This window comes from Otolemur garnettii, unplaced genomic scaffold (genome assembly GCF_000181295.1).
Source record: "Otolemur garnettii isolate 467f Iridium unplaced genomic scaffold, OtoGar3 scaffold00031, whole genome shotgun sequence".
Classification (NCBI taxonomy): domain Eukaryota; kingdom Metazoa; phylum Chordata; class Mammalia; order Primates; family Galagidae; genus Otolemur; species Otolemur garnettii.
Window position 1 is genome coordinate 10,013,033 of NW_003852426.1, and position 13,394 is coordinate 10,026,426.

Below are 13,394 nucleotides of genomic sequence, written 5' to 3' on the forward strand. Positions count from 1 at the left end.
ATAGCCCATCTAATACATAACCCGTCAGTTAGTACGGATCACAAGGTGACATTTATCACAAGGGAGCCTGTGAAGTGTCTATTCTGGACAGCCATGTGCCCAGCTAATGCCTGGGGAGCATTAACGAGGAAGTGCAGGTGCCAGAGGGAGACACCAGGCCCAGCCCCTGAAGGAATAATAGCAGCAATCACAGTATCTCCCTGCTGGGCGCCAGGTCCTCTGCCGGCCACTTTGCCTCCTCGTCCTCATGGAATCTGCACAGACCGTCTGAAGACAGGTTTTAGAATCCTAACTTTAGAAATGGGAAGACTGAGGCCCATGACTTTAAGGGACCTGACCGAGGTGACAGAGCTCCCCTGAGCAGACCTGGGTCCATTCAGAGGTCTGTGTAAGTTCCATCTCCTAAAGCAACAGTTCTCAAAGTGTGCCTGTTGAACCAGCAGCATCAGCGTGAGAACTTGGGAGAAAAGAAAATTATTGTAGAAATCGGACACCTTGAAGGCGGGACAGCAATCTGTGTTTGAACAAGCCCTCCAGGTGATGCTATGCACGCAAGATTTGAGCCAGTGCTCCAAGCCAAACCTGAAAATGGGATACATTTGTCCTCATTTCCTCTCTCCCCAGACAAACCCAACTATGAAGAGATTTAATCCTGACCAGATCCTGACCTCAGTTCACCTGTCAACCCCACTCCTGGAATTTAGCTTAATCAGTGCAGGCTGTCTCCTCAGGGTGGCAACACAGTTTTGCCCTGCTGGGTACCTCCCTTCTCACAAGGGCACTCCTAAAGGGGGTGGGCAGGGAGGAGTGAAACTGTGGCCTCAGGCCACAGCTGCGGTCATAGGGTCAAAAGGGGAGGCTCCTGCAATCTTGGACCCAAGTCTTTTGGGCATCTGATGTTTCCTGTTGAATGCACAAAGCTCTCACATTCATTCTCTCGCTCTCTCTCCTTCTCTCCCCTTCCTCCCTTCCCCAGCTCCAGGACAATTATGCCTTGGGAGGTGACAGGAATCTATGGCATAGGCTTGGGTGGGATAGGGAGTTTGGCCATTTCTGGTTCCTTCCATGGGCAGGAGTTGGTAATGATGATGACAACTATCGTGTCTATCTCTGTCTGAGGCAGACTGCTTTCTGAGCTCTTTGCCTGCATTGATTCATTTAATCCTTGGGCACAGCCAGGTTAAGCAACTTGCCCATTGTCACATAGCCAGTGAGGGGTGAAGCGAGCTCTGAACCCAGACAATGAAGCTCGAGTGTTCACACTTAAGAGCTGCTGAGTTATTCAGCCTCTAAATAGTGAGAAATAGATTTACGGGGCTTTTAATATTCCAGGCACTGTCGTAATTGCTTTAATATTTTAAAAAGGGGGTGTTCTTACCAGTACAACAAGTTAGGCATTTCCAGCAGGCGCTTGGCATCAGTGGACTGAACATTTGTGGTTTGGGTCCCTTTCAGCGACTCTGGGTGCCTGTGAGCACAGCTGCACGCGTGTCTCACCAGGAGAAGCAGGGAAGGCAAGGCCAGAGGTTGCTGCTCTCTGCGGTGTCGTGTTCTAAAATGAGTCTGCACATCACACTTGTGGTTCTTGGGGAAAAAATAAAGCAATCCGCACGACCAGTCAAAACAACAATATTTGTGCAGCTCTGGTAATAACCACTGGAACCCTCCACCCTCCTGGCTTGTGGACAGTGCCTTGCCCTCAGCTCACTCTTGCTCCCAGGGCCCTGCAGATGGCTTCCCACGGAGCTCATGTTCTTGGGCTCACAGTGGCCTCCCTGTGGCTCAGGGCTTCCCTCCCCTGGGAAGTCTTCTGGATCCCTCTGGCCCCCAGTTTTGGTAGACTCAGGACTTGAGAACCCACGTTCTCAGTGAAGGTCATTATTGCTGCCCTTTGACCTCTGTGATGTTGGACTCTGGGGCTCTCCTTCCACTCTTGTGCTGGAGCCTTCTGTGTCTTTTTTCCTCCTCCCTCTTTCTCTCTTCCATTCCATTCTTTTCCCTTCTCTTCCTTTTCTTTGATGCTCCTTCCTACTTCTGCTCTTTCCTGCTTCTCTGCCGTAGTTCTCCCTGGTCTACCCTCCCTCTTTTTCACTTGCCCACCAGGGACCATCTCTTTCCACCAGCTCAGGTCTTCATACCTTGATCCAGCCTTTCCTGATGCCTCCTGGCTGACTGCATCACCTGCCCTCGGGCTGCCTACAATTCTTCAGCATAGAGTCAACCCCATTAGCTGAAGCATTAGAATCACTCTCAACCTATTCGGCATTCATTTAAATGTTGTGTGTATGTGTCAGAGAGAGAGAGAGATGGAGAGATAGAGACAAAAAAAAGAAAGAAAGAGAGACCGTCATTTAAACATTTATTGTGTACCTTCTATGTATAAGGCCTGCCTCCTCCTTGGCCTGGAAAACTCCTATGGAGCCTTCAAAGCTCAGCCAGACATTCCCTCCTCCTGCCTTGGCTCACCTCCCTCACAGCCAGGCTGCTGCACCCCTCTGCCTCCAGACATTCCCTCCTCCTGCCTTGGCTCCCCTCCCTCACAGCCAGGCTGCTGCACCCCTTTGCCTCCATAGCTCTGTACATCACAAGAAGAGTTAGCACATCTGTGGCAGATACTGATAGTGCTGGTCTCCTCAGCACTCCCATCCTGTGTACTCTGCAGGCTTCCTATCACAGGTACTGTGGGGTTAATACCTTCCTACTCCGGCCCCAAGCAATGAGAAATGGGATTTGGGAATGATAGAGGGGACAGCTTTGAGGCATGCTCTGTGCAGGTTGCAGGGATGTCCAGTGGGCTGGAGCCCCACTGCCTGCAGCAGTTACCTGATCCTTAATGCTTTCCTTGTTTTACTTCTGTGCTTCTTGGAATCACTTCCCAAATAAACTACTCGCAGCCAAATCCTGTCCCTGAATCTGCTTCTGGGGAGTTGAAACAGAGAAGGCCAATCATATAGGCCTTAACTCTGTGCTGAACACAGATTCTTTGATTTGCATTAGCCCATTTCATCCACACGACAGTCTTCCATATGCGGCAGGTACTACGATACCATTTCTGTTTTTACATTTGAGGAAATTGAGGCATAGAGGACTAAAGAGGTTCTAGCATGTGGCACTTTTCCAGGATGGCCTGAGGAAAATCGGGATGAGTTCGCCACCACAAGGTGAAGTGTCTTGTCCAAGGTCACACAGGAGTGAGTGGCAAGCATGAGATTGCCCTGTGCTAGACCACGGCATCATCACATACAGCACTGCTTTAGGGGGCCTTTCATTTTTTATTTATTTATTTTTTAAAGGCAGACTTGCTATGTCACCCAGGCTGGAGTGCAGTGGCATGATCATAGCTCACTGTAACCTGGGACTCCTAGGCTCAAACAATACTCCTGGTGCAGCCTCCCCCCCCCCCCCCCCCCACCCACCGCCTGTAGCTAGGACCACAGGTATGTGACACTATGCCCAGCTATTTTTAAAAGAAGTTTTGTAGGGACTGGGTCTCACTATGTTACCCAGGCTGGTCTTGAACTCCTGGGCTCAAGCAATGTTCCTACCTTGGCCTCTCAAAGTGCTGGGTTTCCAGGCATGAGGCTGTATATGGCTGGCTACGGAGCCTTTTCTGTGAATCTGCTTCCCTACTAGATGGCTGGGATTGTATTTTGTACATTTGTGTGTCTCTAAGTTTTACACTGTTTGTGATTGAGTTGGATATTGGGGATAATAATGTAAAACACAGCCCCTGCATGCAGGGAGCATTTAGTCAGATTTGTTTCTGATGCCATGGAACTCCCAGTCTGGTGGAGTTCCATGTTGAGGACAAGGTCTGTCCCTTCCTGCCTGACTTCTCTGCAGAGCTAAGAAGACAGTTTAGGGGAGCTGCTTTTCCTTCCCTTGCGCTGCTGTCCCAGCAGGCAAGGGTGAAGGGTTCTGCCTGGCACCACGCCTGGGTCTCTACCCTCTTGCCATTGCCCAGAGCAAGAGCTGAATTCCCTAGTCAGAGGGCTGGATTGATTCCTCCATGGCTTGACTCCAGTGCTTTGAGCCCCAACCCTCCAGCTGTATTACAGGAAGGTGGTAGGAAGTTGATGAACTCCATTTTTGGATTAGCTGGGTCCTTGCTGGGAACAAATGTGCTTTCCAAGGGCTGGTTGAAGGGACTATGTGTAGAGCATGGGCAGGTCCCTGTTTAGGGGACAGTGCAGCTCCCCAGGAATTTGCAACAGTGAGGGGTCATTACCACCCTGGGACTAACCCGGTGAGGGAGCTGTCACTAGCACCCAGCCAGTGCTGCCACCCTGGGGTCATAGGCACGTCTGACCCAGGGCCTGTGGGGAGAGGAGTGATAAATCCCTGAGCTCCTCTCTCCTCCTGCCCGCTCACTCCTGCCCTCTCTCACTGCCCTCTCTCCTCCTGCCCGCTCACATTCCTTCTCAGGCCTAAGGAGCCTAGTGACACAATCCATGGAGGTCAGCCCCTGTTTTTCCCCAGCTCTGCCCTGGGGCTTCAGGGTCCAGAGAAAGTCAGAGTAGATGGAGAGAGGGTGCCAAGAGAGAATAACAGTGAGAGAGAATGGTGCTGAAGTCCCATCCCCACCCCGCTCCTCTGGCCCCACTCCCCAGGACAATGACCTGACCCTTAGAGGCTGTGGCCAGTGGGCTGATGGGGAGCTGCCAAGACACACAGCAACCTCTCTCTCATTTCACAGACTGTCTTCTCACCTCCCAGAGCTTGCAAAATATTTTGCCTCCACCTCACCACCCCTCCTGGGTCCCCTGGAGGCTGGAGGGCAGGCAGATCCAGGAGGACCTCCTAGAGGAAGGGGTGCAGATGGGTTTCATGAGCTGCCTGATGAAAGAGGCTGAGGGGAGGGCTTGAGTGCAAGAAGAAGAGGAAAGGAGGGGAGTAAATACTTTTGAGCCCTATTTTGGGCCAGTCCAACATGTGCACTTTCTCATCTGTTATCCGCTCCCCTCCATCCCCAGTGCCCAAACTCATCAACACAATCTCAAGGTTCATATCAGGATTTCCATTTCCTGGGTGGGTAAACCAAGGCTCAGAGAGGTTACCTGCCTTCTCAAATGTTGCTCACAATTGCCTGAGTCCTGGGGAGAACAAATGGGATAAAAATTGAACTAAAAAGATGTGGAAAGGTTGGAGTGTGGGCTATTCTAAGTAGGGTCCTACCCCAGGGCCAGGGAGAGGGCAGGGGGTTCTTCTGTGGCTGTGGACAGTGGGTGTGGATGGATTTGCTTTCACACTCCAGGACAATGTGCTGGGGGTCGGGTAGGTGAGCAGGTCACAGTGGGAGTGTTCAGCTCCGGTTGCTCTTTCTGCCATCAGGCCTTGTCCTGATATGGGGTCCCTCATGGGATGAAAGAGGTTTTGTGTTTGGGATGGGGTAGGGGCTGGAAATCTTGGGCAAAGACCTCAGGAATGGGCCTAGAAGGCCTTGGGGGGTGATGGCAGCTGTCTCCTTGGTCGCAAGGGACAATGTTAGCTGGATATAGGTTTTGGCTAGCAAAGGGCAAAGGAGGGGCAGGAGACACAGGGTCCAGCCCTGTCTGCTGGGGGAGGGAAAAGGGGAGGGAGTGTCAGTGTGGCTGGAGCCCAGGGACCAGCAGTCTATGTGGGTGGGTGCTGGACAGTGGAGTGGGAGGCTCAGAGACCTACAGTGTAGGTGGGGCCCAGCACTGTGTGTGGTTTGGGGAAGGCAGAGGAAGGAGCGGTCAGTGGGGCCCATTTCAGGGTAGCACTCTCCAGGGCTGGAGCCAGGGGTGGGGGCCGGGTGAGATAAGGGCTGAGAGGAATTGGGGATGGGGGGGTTTTGACACAGCTGTTGTCTCCCACTGATCAGTCCTCTGTCTTCCGCTAAGTCAAGTTCTTTTCTAGTCTGGCTGCTAAAATGAGTAGATGCCCCTCCCTCCAGCATTACAGAGGCTGTGAGGGCCCAGCTGAGGGCCCGGGGAATTTTATGCAGATTTCCTCTCTTGGTCCTGTGAGTGAGAGTGAGTATGAGTTTGTGTGAGAGAGGGAAAGACAGAGAGAGAGAAAGAGAACCTCCTTGGATCCCAGCACTTAAGACAGACCCAGGAGGACTGAGTTGGGTGGGGCTGGGAACTGCATGCTCTGAAATGTGGTTAATTAGAACAACTCAGTCCAAAACTGAGGTCCTAGAAATATTAGCAAGATTCAGGCTCCCTGAAGCCAGCCTCCCCTTTTATAGGTGAGGAAACTGAAGCACTGGCAGAGATCACACGGGGTGGGTGGGGGAGGGGTTGCCTTTGTTCTTAACATTCATTGCAGATCTCATTTTCCCCATCATAAAACCATTATTAAAAATAATAGTTCTTGGGCAGTACCTGTGGCTCAGTGAGTAGGGCACTGGCCCCATATACCGAAGGCGGTGGGTTCAGACCCAGCCCTAGCCAAACTGCAACAAAAAAATAGCCAGGTGTTGTGGCGGATGCCTGTAGTCCCAGCTACTCGGGAGGCTGAGGCAAGGGAATTGCCTAAGCCCAGGAGTTGGAGCCCAAAATGATGCCACAGCACTCTACCGTGGGCGATAAAGTGAGACTCTGTCTCTAAAAAAGAAAAGAAAAGAAAAGAAAAGAATAGTTCTTTTCTTATGGAATTGATGAGAGAAGTAAGTGACTTAGTATAAGTGAAGAGCTCAGAACAGGGCCTGGCACATAATAAGCATCCGGTAAGTGTTAAGAAATAACACTAATCAATAAGAATGAAGACAGTGGTAGGAGACACTGCTGGGAGAGAGGGAACCACCCAGTGATGCCGAGTCTGGTCTTGCTTCAACCATGCTGAAGCCACAGCAAGGCAGCCATTGGGAGGGCAGGCAGAGGTGACCACTGGTGTCCGAGGTCTGCCTGCCCCTAGCATTGTGGCAGCAGCCGCGGTCAGTCCGCAGGCCCTCCATTTGCTCACTTGGCATGCTCTTCTTGGTCTTTGCCTTGAGGTTCCCCTGTGAGTCATGTGTGTTCCGTCCCCTCATCCCGGCAGCAGTGTGATAGTGTCAGCCTGGGAGCCCCCCAAGGGCAGGGCTCAGTCCTGCGTCACCACTTGCTCAGCCCAGCCTGCTGGCCAGCCCTGAGAGGGGGTCAGCGGGGTGCGGCCTGCCACGTACCCGCCAGCCCGCGGAGCATCTGCCTTCCTCTCATCCCTGTCCACGGGGCCAGCTGTGGAGCACTGACAGCTGGAATGTACTCGCTGCCCCTTTGGGCTGCTACACGCCATTCTCAGCTCTTTTCATACAGTCACTCACTTTGTCCTGGGAGATCACAGCTGCTCTTATCTGCATTTTTCAGAGGAGAAAACTGATGCAACATTTGTCCAGGGTCATAGATCTCATATGCAGTGGAACCAGGATTTCAACATGTCAGGCTGGTTCCAAACTCAGCACCCTCCAGGGCCACACACCGAGAAGCCCCTTTCTCTCCTCAAGGCCTTCGGTGGCCGGGATGAAGTTGTGGGAAGTCCTGAATGGTTGGGTTCCTGACCCACAGACTGGGATCTTTCTCCGCCTGCATCTGTCTATCATCCTCAGTCTTACTGTCCCTCACTGTTTCTCTAAGCCTCATGCTAGTCTGTGATTTCTGAACTGAAATCTGACCATCTGTTTTTCTGCCTTTACCAGATCCAGACCTCTCCAGGTGGATCCCAGCATGGCTTCTCAGGACCTCACCCCCACTCACAGTCCCACCCATGGTCTGGATTTGGACTTCAGAGTTCCAGGAACTCTCCTCATTGGCTGTGTAGCAGACCCCTGTGAGGAGCTGGCCAATCAGAAACTTTCCTCTGGGCTCCCTCCCAGCACTCCAGGTTGGGTCCCTCTGGGTCAAGCACTCCAGGTTGGGTCCCAGCAAGGATAGGGGTGGGCATGGAGAGGTGAAGGGCTTGATGGGGGAGAGACAGACTCTGAGTCAAGAGGGCCAGGCATGAGAAAAAAGGGGCCGAAGCAAGAGAAGAGTAAGGACCGCAGTGGCCATCCCAGCATGCTGGCCTGTCCCTTGCTCCCAGTTTTGCATTACTAGTCCTCTTTCTGCAGTGTATAAAATACAGAGGATGACACTTCCAGGCCTCTAGCAATCCCTCCTCACTTCCATCTTCCTCTGCCCAGCCTGTGGGCCTTAGGATGAGAGAACGGACCTTGTTGTTTTCTCTTTGGGGTTGCTCCTGGTTTGGGCCTTCATCTGCTTAGGCTGATGGTACAAGCAGGATAGTGTAACAGCCCTCACGTCTTCATTGGTCAAAAGGCTACCACTGACCCAGTTCCAAGAGGGCTCTGAAGCTGAGGGGTTTGTCCACAGGAAAGGGCAACATGGAGCTCTCTGCATCCCTGGGATTAAACTCACAGGGTGGGTGGAGGGAACAGAGTCATGGGTGGCCACCGAGGGCAAGAACCTGGCTGGCCCAGGTGACCCTCAGGTGCTGGCTGGTCTAGCCAGGGGCTCCTGGCTGGGCTTTGCACCTGAGCGTGTAGATGTGTGTGGTGGGGGCCGCTATGTTCTGTGCTGCCTTAGCAGCAACCCTGAGTGAGAGACACTCTGCAAACAGAAGTGGCCACCTCAAACCCTATCTGGCTTGGCAAACTGTGGCTGAAGCTTTCAGACACAGGTGGGTGGGGTGAGGCAGGAGGAGCCCACTGGCCTGCCCCAGGTTTCTCTGCAGTGTGAATGAGTGATAGAAGAAGGATTCAACAGCTGAACTGGGACCAGCCACCTGCTGGCTGTCTCAGTCCTGAGGATTATGAGTGAAACTTTAGTGAGTTTACCTGGAAGATCTCTGAAAGGGATAGGGGCCAGCAGTCCAGCCCACCACCCATCCTTGCCATCAGTGGGGACAAACCCACTTAGGGAGGGGGTGGTTTTCCTCTGATAGGCTCCAGTCTTGGATGTCATCTTCATCTCTGGGTGTGTATGTCAATTAGAATTAGGTTTGGTTACAAGTGACAGAAAAACCCAAATAATAGTGACTTAAATAGAATGTTTATTTCTCTCTTACATAAATGAAATCTGGTGGTATTCAGTCAGGTTTATTATGATGGCTCTGCAGTCACCAGGGATCTACACTCTTTCAATCTTACTACACTACCAATCTCAAACATGGCCTCTACCTCATGGTGCAATATGGCTGCCAGAGCGCCAGTCACTGCATCGGCATTGCAGGCAGCTAGAGTAAAGAAGAGGAGAAGAAGGGAATGTCTTGTCCCCACCTGAAAGTCACATCCCATGTCACATAAGATACTTCTCTTATTGGAAGTATTATAAGGATATTTCTTGTTGGGTGGAATTTAATCACATAGCTGTATCTAGCCTCAAGGGAGGATGGAAAATATGGTCTTTTGTCCACGTGGTCATAGCCAAGCTTAAAATGAGAGGTCTTGTTACTGAGGAAGATGATCAAGCAAGTACTGGAAGATAACTAGCTGTCCTTGACATAGCGTGCAACCTGAGTAGAGGGTCCCAGATGCTGTATGATACCCATGGACCCCTCTGGATAGCAACCTTGCTGTGGGGAGTGGGAGTCTGGCTCCCTATTTGGCCTATGCCTCCAGCACTGGGACTTGAAGTCTTCTTTAAAGCTGCATTCATAGCAGGAACATGCCCCTCCTGGGGTCTCCAGCAGGGAGAGGATCAGTTTGATGATCAAGGCCAGCCACGCCATCCCAAAGAGGATCCACAGGGACACCATGTTCTTGTACCATAGTGGGTACCTCCGAGAGGGGTTCATCCCTGCAGAAGAGGTGAAGTCAGAGGATGGAGGCCTGGGCAAGTCAGGAGCGCATTCCCCATCAGGAGTGGGGATCCATGGCCTGGTTCACACAAGCAGGTTGAGGGATCAGTGGGACAGCACATGGGAAACAAAGACTGTCTGATTCCTGGTCTTATGGTCATCTCCCTAGGATGCCAGGATGCCTCCCTGGACCGGGACTTAGACTTGGAAGCTAAATTTCTTCTTTGTCTTTCTGAGGGATTCTGTTTATGCTTTATCCCTGTGGTTCTCAGAGTATAGCCCCTGGACCAACAGCATCACACCATTTGCATTGTTAGAAACACAAATGTTGGGGCTCCCACTCCAGGCCTATTGACTCAGAAACTCTGGGGGTGGCTCCAGCAATCTGTGTTTTAACAAGACTCTAGGAGATGCGATGCCTGCTCTGTTGTTTACCTGTCTCTGGCTTTGGTTTCCTCATACGTGAAAGGAGGCAGTTTGCTGGAGCCAGGAATGTAGGAAGAGCAGGTGTGACCGCTGAAAGATGTCCTGCCTCCATTTAGTAGCACGTGGTTACCATCTGTCTGAACACACCTCTCCTGTGAAACTCCCCCAGGGGAATATACTTGCTCCCCCGTGACCTTTAGGATGCAGTCCCGAATCCTTGTCTCTGCAGCACACCTCTCCCTTCTCACGGCCACATCACTTTCCCCCAATTGCACATCTATCATCCTTCCTGCCTCAGGACCTTCGTGCTAGCTGTCTCCTCAGCTCCGAATTTCCAGTTCCCTTTGGCCTGGTTATCATCCCTTATCCTTTAGATCTCAGCTCAGATGTCTCTCCTTAGAAACTAGACTGGGCTTCCCCGACGCTTGCCCCACAGCCCGTGTGCTTTGTCTGGGTGAGTTACTTCCTCATCTGTAAGATGGAGACAGTAAGAGTCCTTCTCCTGCCACTGTGGGGGGAGCACACAGGCCCATGCAGCTAATGCACTCAGAATGGTGCCCGGCAAGTAACAGATGCCCAAGACCTTGGAGTTGGTTAATTGCTTTACAGCCCATCAAATACCCCCATGCAGTCAATTCTGGAGAATAACGGCTGGGGCAAGGGGCTGACAGGGTTGCTCACAGTGAATCTCAGATAACTCTTGTCATGGGCACGCCCTGTAATTTAGTTCCCTGCCTCCCTCATCAGACTGGGATCATTCAAAGGGTGGAGATTCGCCCTCCTATTTCCTCCACCTCCTGTCCTGTCTATACCCACCTGTCTACTGCTCATCCTGTCCTGCCACCCCCTAGCTTTCTATCCAGGTCCCACAAGACAGGGCCCTCCTCTTGGAGCCTTGCTGGGGATGAGGCCACAGCCTTAGAGCCGACCTCTGCTGTGGGGCAGGATCTGGGATTGGATTAGGCTGATTGGGTTATGGGGCCGTGATTCCGCTGACGGTCCCAAATGAGATCAGTGGTGAGCCAGCTCTCTGGCCCTGCCACCCGCCGGCTTGGCTTGCTCCTGGTAACAGAAGGGAGGAGGTGTATTCTTTGCCCCTTTTATTTCATTTCTTTAGCTGAAATTATAAGGGGCAGAAAGCCTGGCAGCTGGCAAGGCGCTAGACTGAGCCACAAATGCAATTGGGAGAATTGAAGGCTACAGGCCTGAGAGAGGCAGGCAGCTGAGACCTGGGGCTGCTCTGGCCAGAGCCTTTGGGCAGAGGAGTGGCTGTGAAGACAGTGCCCTTGTGCCTGTCTGCATCCAGTGGCCAGGTGGTGGGCCTCAGCACTCCCATCAAGGAAAGGAGTTGACCCTGCTGCTGGAGGACAAGGAAAGCTGAGGGATTTGAGGAATAGATGTGGAAGATTCTGGAATACGGGTGGGGTGAGGAGCCTTGGCTTGGATGTTTACCCTAGCCTTGCCTCCGCTTGCCTGCTCATGACCTTATTCAACTGCCTTCCCTTCCCTGGGCTTCACTTTCCCCATCTACAGAAGGAAGACCTCCCCCCCAGATGCAGCAGTGGGGCCTAAGTGTAGTCACTTGCCATGAGGCACCAAAATGGCTGCACAGGGACCCAGAGTGGGTAGCAAATCTCTGGAGATGTGAAGGGGGACGCTGGGTGGGAGTGGTTGTGCATGGGCAGCCCTTCTGGGCATGAGGGGCTCTTGTAGTGGACCAGGTCTCCCTAGTCAGGTTGTACTCAGGGGGCTCTGGAGGCCTGGTCCTGCTCTGATGCTCCTAGCTGGGGGGCTCACAGGATGGCAAGGACCCTGCAAGGACTCTTTGCAGACTGGCTGTGTGATATCACCACCTCTTCATTGATGTTAGCTGAGGTCTTTCCTCCTATTTCCCATTTCAGGTGCCCCTGTGTAGAGAGGCTGCCTCCTGCTCCCTCTGCCCTGCCCTGCTCTGTCACAGAGGATGCCAGGCCTCAGGTCATCCTCATAGACATTCACACCAACCCCACGTCGGCTTCCCCAGTCTGGCTTCCAGGGGAGATTGGTGCAGGACCCATCAGACCGCACAGCCCTGGGCTGAAGCTGCTGCAGCCGGCCAGAACAGTCCTTTTGGTATTTGTGGTGGCTGGAATGCAGTGTGGAAGGGAGAGAACTCAGAATGGAGAGGGAGGCAGGGCCCTTAGGGGCCTAGTTATGGATTTGGACTCCATCCTAAAACTATGGGAAAACAATGATGGTTTTCAGAGGAGCTAGGCAGGTGACACAATAGCACTTATAATTTTTAAAGGGCATGAGAACCAAGGGAGGGGACAAGGATAGAGGACTGCACAACTCCCTGGGTGCCGTCCTCATTATGCTCTGTGTGAATGACAAACCGATAGGGCTATGTAGTGCCCAACCTATGCAACTAGATGCAACAGCCTTTCCTGGGAAGGAAAGGACAGGGAGATGACAGTAAGAAGAGAGGCGAGAGGACAGTTCCAAGAATGGTTCCCTGAGCTGTGAGGGGCAGGTGTGGCCCTGGGAGCTGCAGCGTGGGCTCAGCTCTTCTCAGACACATCTGTCCACTCTGAGGGTAAAGGTAGGAACATGACCCAGGTAGAAGGACTTCCTTCTAGAACAATAGCCCTCCTGTCAAGATTGAGGAGATCAGGAAGGGGGCAGCAGACCTCCCAGCACCAGATACTTCTTCCTGGGGAAGGAGAGGTTCAGGAAGGGTTCCTTGCACATAGGGGCCAGAAGGCACTGAAGGAGTCTTAGCAACTGCATTTTACAGACAGGGACACTGAGACCCAGAAAAGGGACATGTCAGGCAGTCTGGAAAGGGTATGGATTTTGGAGTCAAATAGATCAGAATTCATATCTCATAAGCTGTGCAGTCTTAGGCAGATGGCTTGACATCTCTGAGCTCTGTCTTCCTCTGCAGTGAAGTAGAGGTGACAACCATCACTCTAGGTTCCCTGATGAGTTAGCTGACTGCTACTTTGGTGAAACTTCCTTTTAACATCCTGAGCTGGGTTCTGTTGTTGAAACAGTGTGGAAGAGCAAGTCCTCCTACCTACCCCACTTTAGGGCCATGGGATCAGACGGAGGTTCAAAGCTCCTTGAGGCCAGTGTGCTGCAGTGCCAGGCTCTTACAGTAACACTTCATAGGCAGAGAGAAGAGAGGGAGCATGAAGCTGAGCGGGGGGTGGGGGCTCAGCCACCCTGTCACTGCGCTGAATGTCCCT

General features: G+C 52.4%; 1 protein-coding gene across 1 annotated transcript in view; it reads right to left on the reverse strand.

Moving 5' to 3' along the window:
• Positions 1 to 9,002: 9,002 nt before the first annotated feature.
• The window catches only part of KCNK17 (potassium two pore domain channel subfamily K member 17), a 14,361-nt gene continuing 9,969 nt past the window's right edge, over positions 9,003 to 13,394 (reverse strand). Inside the window, exon 5 of the mRNA XM_003789165.3 lies at positions 9,003 to 9,737. Within this exon, the coding sequence (XP_003789213.1) occupies positions 9,427 to 9,737 (311 nt within the window). The 3' untranslated portion in view covers positions 9,003 to 9,426. The remainder of the gene's footprint in view (positions 9,738 to 13,394) is intronic.